The sequence below is a fragment of the Trichechus manatus genome, unplaced genomic scaffold (genome assembly GCF_000243295.1).
Source record: "Trichechus manatus latirostris isolate Lorelei unplaced genomic scaffold, TriManLat1.0 scaffold00140, whole genome shotgun sequence".
NCBI classification, from domain to species: domain Eukaryota; kingdom Metazoa; phylum Chordata; class Mammalia; order Sirenia; family Trichechidae; genus Trichechus; species Trichechus manatus.
In genome coordinates, this window is record NW_004444076.1 from 3,874,978 (window position 1) to 3,888,476 (window position 13,499).

Sequence of the window (13,499 nt, forward strand, 5' to 3'; positions counted from 1 at the left end):
TATACGACAGAGTAGAACTGCCCCATAGGGGTTCCAAGGAGCAGCTGGTGGATTCGAACTGCCGACCTTTTGGTTAGCAGCCTGAGCTCTTAACGACTGCACCATCATGGCTCCCACAGGGAAAGAAACTGGTCCATTATTACTCAGTGTGTAAAATCATAAGAACGTTCAAAGGAACCCGTACCTTCAGGATGCTGATTCCATGGATGGCCCGTTAGTAGTTGGGGTTAGGACTGGAACAGATCACTCATTCAGCAAACATGTATTTTAGTGATGTTCAAAATGTGTCCATTGACTGTTGGCATCAGAAGCACTTGGGGTGCTATTAAAATGCAGATTTATGGGCCTCACCCCACTCCTGTTGAATCCAACTATCTCCATAGGGAGCTCAAGAGACTGCATTTCAAACAAACTCCCCACTGAAGGTTGAGAACCACTGATACTATTAAGTATCTTCTGTGCTCATTGTGCATCCAGTCCAGTTGATTCTGACTCATGGCAACCCCATGTGTGTCAGAGAACTGTACTCCATAGGGTTTTCAATGGCTAATTTTTTTGAAGTAGATTGCCAGAACTTTCTTCAGGGGTATGTCTGCGTGGACTTGAATCTCCAACCTTTCAGTTAGCAGTTGAGCACATTAACTGTTTTTGCACTGCTCAGAGAATCCTCATTGTGCTTGTTGTTAGTTACCATCGAGTTGATACCATCTCATGGCGATCCCATGTGTGCAGAGTAGAACTACATTCCATAGGGTTTTCCAGGCTGGGACCCTTCAGAAGCAGATGGCCAGGCCTTACTTCAGAGGCATCTATGGGTGGGTTTGAACCACCAAACTTTCAGTTAACTTAACCATTTGCGCCACCCAGGAACTCCACATTGTGCTTCATCCACTCAAATTCTCTTGCCCAGGACTTCTGAAATTTGAGACTAAGTATATGCCCTTGACTATAAAAGTTATTAAAATGGAGACTAGTGTAAATTTGTGAAGGGCCATACATTTTTATCTATTCATTGGCTGATCTGGAGCATATAGGGAGAGGAAAAAGCATTGAACTTTGCATTGAGACTTTCCACTTACTGATGTAATATGTAAACATTTGCAGCCACAAATTAGGATTTGCTAAAAATGTCATATTTCTTCATTTAAATGAAATTAAACACAACTCTTGAACCCCATAATGCCAGAGTGGTAGATTTAACAGATGTTATTATTCGGACTTTTCACAGAGGTCCTAGAGTCTAACCCAGAGCAAAACATTCATAAGAGCTCCATTCTGGGGCTCCTTTTTTTTTTTAAACCTCACCATTTTCTGTTAAGATGCTATTGGCCAAGTCCTCATGGTCTCCTGAAGCGGCAAATGTCTATTCACATATCAAACTTGGGGCACAGGAACCTTCCAACCCTGGATCCTAGTGCCATGGGTCCAGGCTCTGTTCTACCACATAGCTATTTCCTGCAAAGTCTTCTGTGCCAGGTGCAGTATCCCTCTTTCTGATTTTCTCTTACTACTCTCCAGGACAGTCCCTGCTCTCTCCTACCTCTCCAGGAAACTCAACATAGTCTCCAAAATGAGCTTAAGCTTTCATGAGAGTCAGAGGATAGAGACAGTTGTCAGCAAGCAGTTACTGATTTCCACCTCCTCATCCCCTAGCTGAAATGCTGGAGCAAGGAGAACTACAAAGGGCCTGGTGACCTTCTTGGAGTGGGGAGAGGGGAATACTGTAAGGAGGAAAAAAAAAATCTCAGTAAATTATCCTTCTACACTAAGTCCTAATGCAAGTCAGCCTTTCTGAACCTCAGTTTTCTCATCTGTAAAAAGAGAGGGTTATTATCCTACCAATTTCTCAAGGTTATTATATGAATCAAAAAAAGCCATTGTCTAGCAGAGAACAAGAGCTCAGTAAAAGTTGAGTTAATCATTAACATAAGTGTGTGAAAGCATATGACATAGTACCTTTCACATTACTAGACTCTGTCACATTTGTTTTTTAATCTGAATCTGTAAAATGATAAGGTTTTAATTAATACTAATGTCATTCGCTATTATGGTTTTGGAATTTTGTGTTTTCCAGGACATCAAGATGGCAACATACACTCATGGTCAGCCCAGGTCTTTTCTAGAAGATGCAAAATTCAGAAGACCAACAGTCACTGAAATTATAGAAAAAAAATTGGAATATCTTAGAAAAGAAAAGTAAGAGACACACCCAGACTGAAAAATCAATAACTATTTACCGATCTTCTGTATTGCTGTTGTTTCTGAGGAGTACCTAAGATCCTATTGTGGTAACTTCGTTGAGTTGGCTATGAAGAAAGTTATTTAGAAAAAATAAAAAAGAACTGGAGGGAAAAATGGACAGATGAAAACAGCGGTTTGTTGGAATATTGGAATTGTGGATAATTTCTTTTGCTTCTTAAAAAATTTCCAAAATGTTGAAACGTTATTTGAGCAATAAATATTTTTTAATTAAAAATAAGTAGGAGAAAACCATTTGTAGGGTATATTTAATTCATGATCAATTATAATTAATTAAAATCAGTTCAGGATTGATTACTGCAGCCTCAGTACTGGGTACAGCAAAAAAGAAATACAGATGCCATGATGAACATATAGACTCATATACCATTTCAACTTTTAGATTAATAAAGCTCAAGAATAAAATCAAATGAGTTGATCCTATAGAAGTTTCTGAATTTAGGTATGAGGTCACAATAAGTAAAACTAGGTCTATCAGATCTCTTTGGATGAAGTTTTAGAAATCTTGGAAAAATTATTTTAATGTATCTGGACTCACTAAGAAATAGATGTTTTCTAGAAGGCCTAACCAAATGTAAATAGCTTTTTTCTGATGATCTTATGCAAATTAATTATATTAGTAGCAGGAGCAGTATTTTTGGATTTAAGCATCTCATAAAATTTGGCTACATTAGAACTTATTTAGGTCCCTGGTTTGCAGTTGACTACTTACTAACCTAAAAGTTGGTGATTCAAACCCATCCAGCAGCACCATGGAAGAAAGGCCTGGAGATCTGCTTCTGTAAAGATTATAACCAAGAAAACCCTGTGGAACAGCAGTTCTACTTGTAACACATGGGGTTGCCGTGGACTCGGAATCAACTCGACAGTAACTTAGAACAACAGCAGAATTTATTTATATTTATTTGTGGCCAGAATTGTTAGCTGGTGTGGAATCGACCCCTGTCTCATGGTGACTCCATGCACAACTGAATGAAATGCTGCCTGGTCCTGCACCATTCCCAGGATCGAGTGCGGATCAGATCATTGTGATCCATAGGGTTTTCATAGGCTGACTTTCAGAAGTAGATCACCAGGCCTTTCTTCCTACTCCATCTTAGTCAGGAAGCTCTGCTGAAAGCTGTTCAGCAGCAGCAACACGCAATCCTCTACTGACAGACGGGTGGTGACTGAACATGAGGTGCGTTGGCTGCAAATCCAACTCAGATATCCTGCATGTAAGATGAGAAATTTACCTCTGAATCACCAATGTATTGGCCAGAATTTATTCTCTTTAAAAGAGCTCCATTTCAGAATGACCTTAAATAATCTCAGAAAGAGAATTATATCTTATTAGAATGCAGGCTCCATGAGGGTAGGAGTTTTTTTTTTTTTTCTTCCTTTGTTCACTGCCCCATCCTCAGCACTTAAAAAATACCTTTCATATAATAAGTGTTCAAGAAGTACTTGATATTGAGTAAATACGTAATAACAAATGACCAAGGAAAAGATGCATCCATTAGGAGGATATTATGATGAATTTAATTTTTCCTGTTTTGTTATTTTTCTTAGTAAGAACTTAAATATATATGGATCAGTGTTTTATGGAACAACAGCTGGTTTCTCTGGAATATTAGCAAACTTCATTTTCAGATACTGCTTCAAGGTTAAACATGATGCTTTGAAGACCTATGCATCGTTGACTACACTTCCGTTTCTGTCTACTATAGTTACTTACAAACTCTTTGTAACTGATGCTTTGTATTCAGGTAAATTTAAATTTACTAATGTTTAATGTGGTTATATCTAAGTAAAGTTATTCATTAATACAGTGAAACCTGTGAGAGCTGGAACTCAATAGGACTGCCTTGTTTTTCCAGATCTTACAGTTTTCCACCTTTGACAGGTTGCAGTCTTACCACTTTTCTAACTTCTTAGTGGAAAATATTTTAGTTTTCCTTTTCTGACAGGTTTCTGCCTTATACCGGTTCTGGCTTTTGCAGGTTTCACAGTCTATACTGTTCCTAGTGCTGATAATAATCCCTTACATTTGTATATTTACCACTTACAAAGTACTTTCACATATTTTATCCTATTTGATCCTCACAATAATCCTCCGGATTAGGCAAGACAAGTACTGTTGTCCATTTTTTACAGATTTTTACAATTAAGCAAACATGTTCCAGTACACTAAGCAGCAGCATAATATACTGGGAAAAGAGCAGGTTTTGGTATCCTACACACATGGTTTCTGATCCTACTTCCCACCACTTAAGTTTTGTGACATAAGGCAAGTCATTTAATCTTTGAGCCTCAATTGTCTTATCTATGAATTAAAACTAATAGTACTTCCTCACAGGGTATTGTGAGAATTACGAGATACTGTACATTAAATGCCTAACACCGTATCTGGCATATTATGAGTTTCTAATAAATGTTATTTCCTACCTTTTTCTCTTACTTGTGTTTCACAACTAGCAATTGATGGAGACTCTGACCCTTGTTCATTCTTCAGGTCCCTGGTTAAATATCTCTTCCTCAGAGGAACCTTCTCTGATTCCCTCAGCGTAGGTGAAGTTTCTAGGTATACTCTCTATACACTACCTTCAGTACACTGTGCACACTTAAAATTATTTATTTAAATATTTGTTTTATGTCTTTCTTCCCTGGTAGACTGACCAGAAGGTCTTCTGTGCACCTAGCACCCATCACATACTGGACACATAGCAGACAATAAAATGTATTAATCTAGAATTCAGGTGTCTAGACTGCTACTTTAGTATTCTTTCATTATCATATTGCTTCTGCAACAACCAAATATGTAAGAAGTAATTCTCCTTAGAAGACAGTCTAATAAAAGCATATTAAAAACTTGATGCATTTAGCCTATTATGTGCCATAGACTTTAAATTTCCAATATTCTTTCTGCTGTTTCACAGGGGTTAAAGACAGTGCAGATAACTACTATGTGCTGCACAAGACTGTCATTTTAATTCTTATCCTGAGTTTTAAAAGAAGACCAAATTTACTTTTTGTTTTCCAGGTAATATAAGCCAGGAGAATTGTGTTGTGAGAAGTTCACTGGTTGGCTTAGTATGCGGTGTTCTATATCCCAGTGCTTTGGCTTTTTCCAAAAATGGACGCCTGGCAGCCAAGTAAGTCTGTCCGTTCATGTTTCTCTCTCTCTCCGTGTCTCTCCCTCTCCCCCATGCCCCTCTGCCCCCTGCCTCTTTCCGTTTCTCCTCTTTACCCTCTCCCCTCCCACTTCGTCTCCCTCTTTCCTTCCTTACCTGTCTTCTTTCCGCCTACCCTTCCTTTCTTCTTTTATTTTAGGTTAATAAACTCTCCTTATTCTTTAGCTATCAGTGACATATTTTAACTAAAATATAATCATTTAATATTTCAAATAGCTAACTTTTAACTTTTTTACTAACTACATGATACATCTAGAATAGAAATTAATTATCGGTTTAGGAGAAATCCATGAACTTTTTGCAGAATATTTGTCCAGGAAAAGTGATCAAACTCATTTTCCTTTTTAGGTATCATACTGTTACACTGCCACCAAAAGGAAGGGTTTTACTCCACTGGCTGCTGCTTTGTCAAACAGAGGTGAAAGCAATGGCATTTCCTCTAGTCTTTCAAATGCTCATTGGAATACTTAATGGTCTGCAGCATTATGCAGTGTTTGAAAGTACTCTGGAGAAGAAGACTTTACATGAAGATTAACCAACAAATGGATGGATGCTAAAATCAGCAGAATGGATTTCTTTATGATGAGGACTTAGGTAGTGCTGAAAGAGTTAAAAGTAACTCTGGACAGGCAACTTGTTTCTATCCATTCTGCCTGGTATATAACAGGTACTCAATAAATACTCAGTAATTCAATAAATGTTAAATTTCATCTTTCCTTGTATATATAAGTTTGGGGCCTCAAGGTCTGATCTATCCATTTATATATTCGTTCATTCATCAAACCTTTACTGAACACCTGCTATGCCTCAAGCACTTTGTTAACATGTAGTAAGAAATGGTCTTTACCCAGAAGGAACTTACGAGAAGAGGAGTAAGAAACATAGTATGAGAGGGTTTGAGAGGTATACACATAATTCTGTGGGGGTATTGAGAATGTGATTATTAACTACTGAGGCAGAAAGGGAGGCTATGGGAGAAAAAAGTGACATTTTCAATAAATTTTGAAGGAGGAGTTGGAAGTTCATAAGAAAGCAAGGGATGGAAATGACATACAGCCCACTCCTCTATGCTAACTGTGATTCTAGTTTCTTCTACAAATTGTCTTTATTGTGCTATTTTAAAAAATATTTATCAAATGTTTATTTGCCATGCATTAAGATAGACACCAGGGATACAAATTTATTAGTCTTTCCCCTCAAGATTAAAATCTAAATAAAGAGCTCACAGTATGCTTTTTAAGAGTCTGCTGTGTCATCCCTGAGCTACATATTTATCTTATTTCAGGAAGTGAACACTGACAATAAAAATAAGTTACAGAATGGAACCTCAGAGCTCATTCTCCCTGTCCTAACCATATTCACCTTGAGATTAAAGACTTGCTCATCTGAGGCCCCAAGCAATTCAAAGCAGAGGTGGAAGTCTTAACAAGGCATTTTATGACATCACAAACCCTCTTGCTAATCAAAACAATGGCTAGTTAGCTGTCCTGCTCTATGTTCTCAGAATAATTCATGATACTTGAAACCCTTTGAGGAGGAAAGGGTAGGTGATGGCGGGAACCAAGTCAAATAGATAGACTGTTTTCATATTTTAATGCCTTAAGAAATTATTACACAATGAGTACATGAATATCTTCTCATTGTGAGATATTCAAATGATCCAGAAGTAGGTACAGCAAGAGTTGAAAGTTTCTCTTCACTTTTACTACATCTTATTTCTACTCCATTCGCCAGAGGTAACCACCGTCAAGTTAGCATGCCTCATTCCTTATTCTTTCATTGAATACACATACTGATAAATGGGCATATATACTTGTTTTTACATAAATGAGATTATTTATGCATATTCTGGAAGTTAATTTTTCACTTCCCCATGTGCCGTGGAAACCTTTCAAGTCATTAGATATAGATCTACCACGTTCTTTGTAGTGACTACATACATTCTTGGTGATTCCGATATCTACACAGGTGATCAAATACCCTGGACTCTTCCCTACCTCAGCCATTTATTCCCATGGTCATACTCTGGACCTCGGCTGTTCAATATAGTACCCACTAGCCACATGCAGTTAGTGAGCATTTGCAATGTAACTAGTCTCACCTGAGATGTGTTACAAGTATGAAACAGCAGGTTTTGAAGATTTACTGTGTAAAAATGAATGAAAAATATCTCAATATAATCAACCTTTTATAATACATATTGAAATGTTAACTATTCTAGATATATGGATTTAAATAAGATATAGTAAATTCACCTGTTTCCTTTTACTTTTTTAACATGGCTACTAGGAAATTTGGGGCCCTGGTGGTATAGTGGTTAAGTGTTTGGCTGCTAACCAAAAGGTCAGCAGTTCAAATCCACCAGCCACTCCTTGGAAACCCTATGGGGCAGTTCTACTCTGTCCTATAGGGTCACTATGAGTTGGAATCAACTCGACGGCAACAGGTAACTAGGAAATTCAAAATTATATATGTGACTCAGATTATATTTCTTTTGAACTATGCTGCCCTAGACCTTGTCATTATCAATAAATGCAGATTGTCCACTTTCTCAATTTCCTATTGTCTTTGCAGTTGTAATTAGTTAACATGAGGTCATACTGGAGTTAAAGAAGTTGAGTTTTTTAATGTGGAGACACCTAATATCTCTGTTTCTAGTATCTCCTCCATTATTTTTTTCTGTAGGACATGAATCTTATCGGTAGTCCCTAAACCAATATGAGTGGTGTCAGAAAAAGAAGAGAGAGAGAGAGACATAGAGGGAAGACAGCCACGTGAAGACAGAGCCAGAGATTGGAGTTAATGCTGCCACATGCTAACGAACACCTGAGGCTACCAGAAGCTGGAAGTGACAAGAAAGGACCTTTCCCTAGAGCCTTCAGAGACAGCACAGCCCTACCAACAACCTGAATTTGGACTTCTAGCCTCCAGAACTGTAAGACAATAAATTTCTGTTGTTTTAAGCTACATAGTTTGTAGTAATTTGTAGCAGCCCTATAATACAATCATCTTGTGGCTTCACTGTGTCTAATGAGAAATCATTTATTATTATTATCATTTCCCTATATGTAATGTGTTCTTTCCGGTATTCTCTGCTTTCAGCCAAGATCCATCTGACATCAGCAATGATATCCCTCATTCCACGTCCTCATCAGAATCAGGCCTGAACTTCTGGCAGCTCCCTGTCGATGCACTGCTGCACCTGTTCTTGAATTATCTTCAGTGAAATTTTACCTGCATGTGATATTAATGATATTGTTCACTAATTTCTGCATTCTGTTGGATCACCTTTCTTTGGAGTGGGCACAAATATGGATCTTTTCCAGTCAGCTGACATCAGATGGATCTTGGTTGAAAGCAGAGAATACCAGAAGGATGTTTACTTGTGTTTTAATGACTATGCAAAGGTATTCGACTGTGTGGATCATAACAAATTATGGATAACATTGGGAATTTCAGAACACTTAATTGTTCTCATGCAGAACCTGTACATAGACCAAGAGGCAGTCATTCAAACAGAACTAGAGGATACTGCATTGTTTAAAATCAGGAAAGGTGTGAGTCAGGATTGTATCCTTTCACCATATTTACTCAATCTGTATGCTGAGCAAATAATCTGAGAAGGTGGACTATATGAAGAAGAATGCAGCATCAGGACTGCAGGAAGACTCATTAACAACCTGCGATATGCAGATGACACAAACTTGCTTGCCGGAAAGTGAAGAGGACTTGAAACACTTACTGATGAAGATCAAAGACTACAGCCTTCAGTATGGAGTACACTTCAACGTAAAGAAAACAAAAGTCCTCACACCTGGACAAATAAGCAACATCATGATAAACGGAGAAAAGACTGAAGTTGTCAAGGATTTCATTTTACTTGGAACCACAATCAATGCCCATGGAAGCAGTAGTCAAGAAATCAAATAACATACTGCATTGGGCAAATCTGCTGCAAGAGACCTCTTTGAGGTGTTGAAAAGCAAAGATGTTACTTTGAGGACTAAGGTGTGCCTGACCCAAGCCATGGTATTTTCAGTTGCCTCACATGCATTCAAAAGCTGGACAATGAATAAGGAAGACCGAAGAAGAATTGATGCCTTTGAATGATGGCGTTGGCGAAGAATATTGAATATACTATGGACTACCAGAAGAACAAATAAATCTGTCTTAGAAGAAGTACAGCCAGGGTGCTCCTTGGAAGCAAGGATGGCGAGACTTCCGTGTACTTTGGACACATTATCAGGAGGGATCAGTCCCTGGAGAAGGACATCATGCTTGGTAAAGTAGAGGGTCAGCGAAAAAGACGACCCTCAGCAAGATGGATTGACACAGTGGCTGCAACAATGGGCTCAAGCATAACAACGATCATGAGGATGGCACAGGACCAGGCAGTGTTTCATTCTGTTGTACATAGGGTCATTATGAGTCGGAATTGACTCGATGGCACCTAACAACAACAATGTGTTCTTTGTCGTTTATCTCTATATAGGATCGCTGTGAATCAGAATTGACTCGGTAATTGCGACGGGTTGGTTTTTTTGGTTTTATATGTAATGTGTCTGGCTGCTTTTAAGTTTTCTATTTTTGGCTTTTAGCAGTTTGATTATAATGTTCCTGGATGTGGTATTCTTTGTATGTATTCTGTTTGTGGTTGCCTGAAATTCCTAGATCTGTGGATTACTGTATTTGTTTATCAGTTTTGGAAAATTTTTAACCAATATTTCCTTAAATATTTTTCCCGCTCCATTATCTTTCTCCTCTATCTGTGAGATTCTAAGTATGCATATGTAAGACTATTTGATATTTTCCCACAGGACACTGATGCTTTGTTAATTTTTTTTTTCAATCTTTTTCTCTCTGTATGCTTTAGTTTGAAGCAGCCCTGGTGGTGCAGTGGTTAAGTGCTTGGCTGCCAATCAAAAGATCAGTGGTTCAAACCCACCAGCCATTCTGTGGGAGAAAGATGTGGCAGTCTGCTGACATAAAGATTTACAGCCTTGGAAATTCTATGGGGCGGTCCTACTGTGCCCTATAGGATCACTATGAGTCAGAATCAACTCGACAGCAGTGGGTTTTTTGGATGTGCTTTAATTTAGATAATTTCTACTGCCGTGTCTTCAAATTCATTGTACCTTTCTTCTGCATTTACTAATCTTCGTTAATCCCATTCAGTGAACTTTATATTTTAAAAACTGAATTTTTTAGTTTTTGTTTTTCAGAACTTCTGTATCATTTCAGAATTTCACTAGGTGTTTATGTATTATATCCATTTTTTACTGCAGATTCTTTAACATAGTTATGCTTATTTCAAGTCCTTGTCTGCTAAATCCAACATCTGGGTTATCTCTGGAACTGTTTCCATTGACTTTTTCTCCCTGTTAACTACTGATCACAACTTTTGTTTCTTTGCACATCCAGTAGTTTTTATTACATACTGGCTATCGTAGATGATATGTTGTAGCAACTCTGGATTCTTTTATCTCCTCTGAAGAGTGTTGAGCTTTGTTCCATCAAGCAATTAAATTATTGGTAGATCACCTTGAGCCTGTGGAGACTTGGTTTGAGTCTTTTATTGGTTGGGTCAATTACATATATATATATATATATAAATATATATACGTATATATATAAATATATATACGTATATATATAAATATATATACGTATATATAAATATATATACGTATATATAAATATATATACATATATTTGCCTTTAATTCTAGGACATATCCCTTCGTCCTTTGGGTATAGTCTTCTGAGTTGTGGCCCTTCTGAGGTTCAATGAAATGCCCAAGGTTTTTACCTAGCCCCTGTAACTTGGGAAGATTTGCATTCAAAACACTATCTTCTCAGCATCAGACAGCTACTGAAATAACAGTTCAGTTCTTCCAGCTGTTGCTCATGACTGGGTTCCCTGAGGTCTCACTCCATGCATATCCACTTAGAATGTCAATCAAGGAATTAAGGGGAATTTTTACACAGATTTTGGGCCCCCCCTCACATCTCTGTCACTTCCTTTTCCAGAACCCCCTCTCAATTTCCAGTTATTCTGCTATTCCCAAACCCCCAACCTTTGAGTTTTTAGCCCAGAAAGAATACTGCTATATACTGGCACTCTGTTCCCCATGTTTCGTGCAGACTGGGTAGTACCTTCAGGGAAAAAGCTGGATAAATGTGAACTTCACCAGTATTTTTCCCTTCTTTCAAGAATTGTATCCCTTCTATGTTTGCATGATTTTGGTTGCTTTCCAGTGTCTTCACAAAATCTCTTTATTATACTTTGCCCATAGTTTATTGTTATCCACCATAGGGTCTGTCTGATATAAGGTATTCCATTATTTCTGGGAGCTGGAAGTCTTTTGTTTTGGATTATCATTCTTGAAAAATATGTAATATTCCTGGATCAACTATTTTCAAGAGATTGATGTGGAGATGAAGTCAGGGCCATTTCCCAGGAATTTTCTTTACAACACAGATGGTGTATATGATATAGTCCAGATGAGAGATGATGTTGGCTTAGAGGCTTAGATTTGGTAGTGGAGGTCATAACAAGCAGTCAGATTCCATTTTCTTAGTTTTGGATTAGCTATTTTATGGGCCAATATTTTGTTGTTAAAAAGTGTACAGACAGGCTCTAAGATGCTAAAATTATTTCTCCCCCCCTTTCAGCATTTCTCAAAGCTTTTTATAACATCAAAACAATTGCACTCATTTTTTAGCAACAGAGAAAAATATGCTTTGTTAAATTTTCTTTCCTATTTCCAAGAACAAGCTTATGGTTATCTGGTGCAAGCTACATAGACATTGCAGATTTGCAACCACATTTCTAGGTAAGCTCCTAGCTTCCTGTAATCCCCCTATCTTCTATGCACAACTCAAGCTTGACATGGCAAATTTCCATAGCTTCTATGTGGAGATGGTTGAAAAGAGGCCAAGAGTGGAAACTTTGAAACCAGTTAGAGTCACACACACCCCGCCCCCGCCCAGTGCCTAGGTGAGAGATGGTTACTGTAAAGGATATTTAGGAGGAAAATCAATAGAGAGTAATATAGAGAGAGTCAGGCTTCTGGCTTGTGCAACAAGATGGATGGTGGCACCATCACCTTAGATAAGGAACAGTAGGGGTCCAGATCTGAAGGGAAAAGGATAAATTTGATTTTATACCTTTGAGTTTAAAATGTTTTTGAGTTTTTTATGTGGAGACACCTAACACCTCTGTCTCTGGAATTACCTCCATTTTTTTTTTTCTGTAGCACATGAATCTTATTAAAATGCAAGTATGATTATTTCACTCCCATCTACCATAACTAATATCTTCCTGCAAATAAAAGGGAGCAAACCATTAGATTTGCATTCAAGATATTCCATTCTCTAACTCCTTTTTGCCTTTTCAACTTTATTTCCCATTATACCCTGTCCGTTAACTGTTGCTGTCAAGTCAATTCTGACTCATAGCGACCCTAGAGGACAGCAGAACTGCCCCATAGGGTTTCCAAGGAACGCCTGGTGGATTCGAACTGCTGACCAGTTAGCAGCCGAACTCAACCACTACACCACCAAGGTTTCCTTATTCTCTACCAGGGTTGGTGGTTTTATAGTTTCTACATGATTAAGATGTAGACAGTTATAGAGAAGCCCTGGTGGTATTCCATTGAGGCCAAGCTAGTGGGCACAGTAATATGATTTAGGAGTTGGTTTGCCTAAACCTTGAGAGGGAAGGCAGAGTGTGTGAGAGAAAGACTATACGAATTTTTTTCACACTTTCATGAAAATCAATCTTTATAGCGGTGCAAGGTTAGAAACTGCAATTATAGATCTCCTTGCACTATGAAACCTAAAGGTCAAGCAACCTGAGATAGGTAAACAGTATAAACACTTTATCAGTTGCTTAAAAATCTGGGGGAATAATAATTAAGATTTCTTAGGTATGTTAATCTTTTTTGCTGTATTTAACTAAATTTGGGTGGTGTTTACCCTCTAATTGAGTTTAGATGTATCTTCAAAATCAGCACTGTCCAATAGATATATAATGAAAACCACATACATAATTTTAAATTTTCAT

General features: G+C 37.8%; 1 protein-coding gene across 3 annotated transcripts in view; it reads left to right on the forward strand.

Moving 5' to 3' along the window:
* Nucleotides 1-8,531, forward strand: part of TMEM126B (transmembrane protein 126B) — a 10,426-nt gene extending 1,895 nt beyond the window's left edge. Inside the window, exons 2-6 of one of the 3 annotated variants that reach the window (XR_002825482.1) lie at nt 2,075-2,196; nt 3,811-4,007; nt 5,282-5,393; nt 5,781-6,099; nt 8,118-8,531. Coding sequence is in view for 1 of the 3 variants with exons in the window: in XM_004385505.2 (XP_004385562.1) it covers nt 2,075-2,196; nt 3,811-4,007; nt 5,282-5,393; nt 5,781-5,967 (618 nt within the window). In the remaining 2 variants the exon portion in view is untranslated. Of the gene's footprint in view, nt 1-2,074; nt 2,197-3,810; nt 4,008-5,281; nt 5,394-5,780; nt 7,298-8,117 lie in introns of those variants that run through there. The other 2 variants (XR_002825483.1, XM_004385505.2) reach the window with 2 other exon arrangements.
* The last annotated feature ends 4,968 nt before the right edge of the window (nt 8,532-13,499 follow it).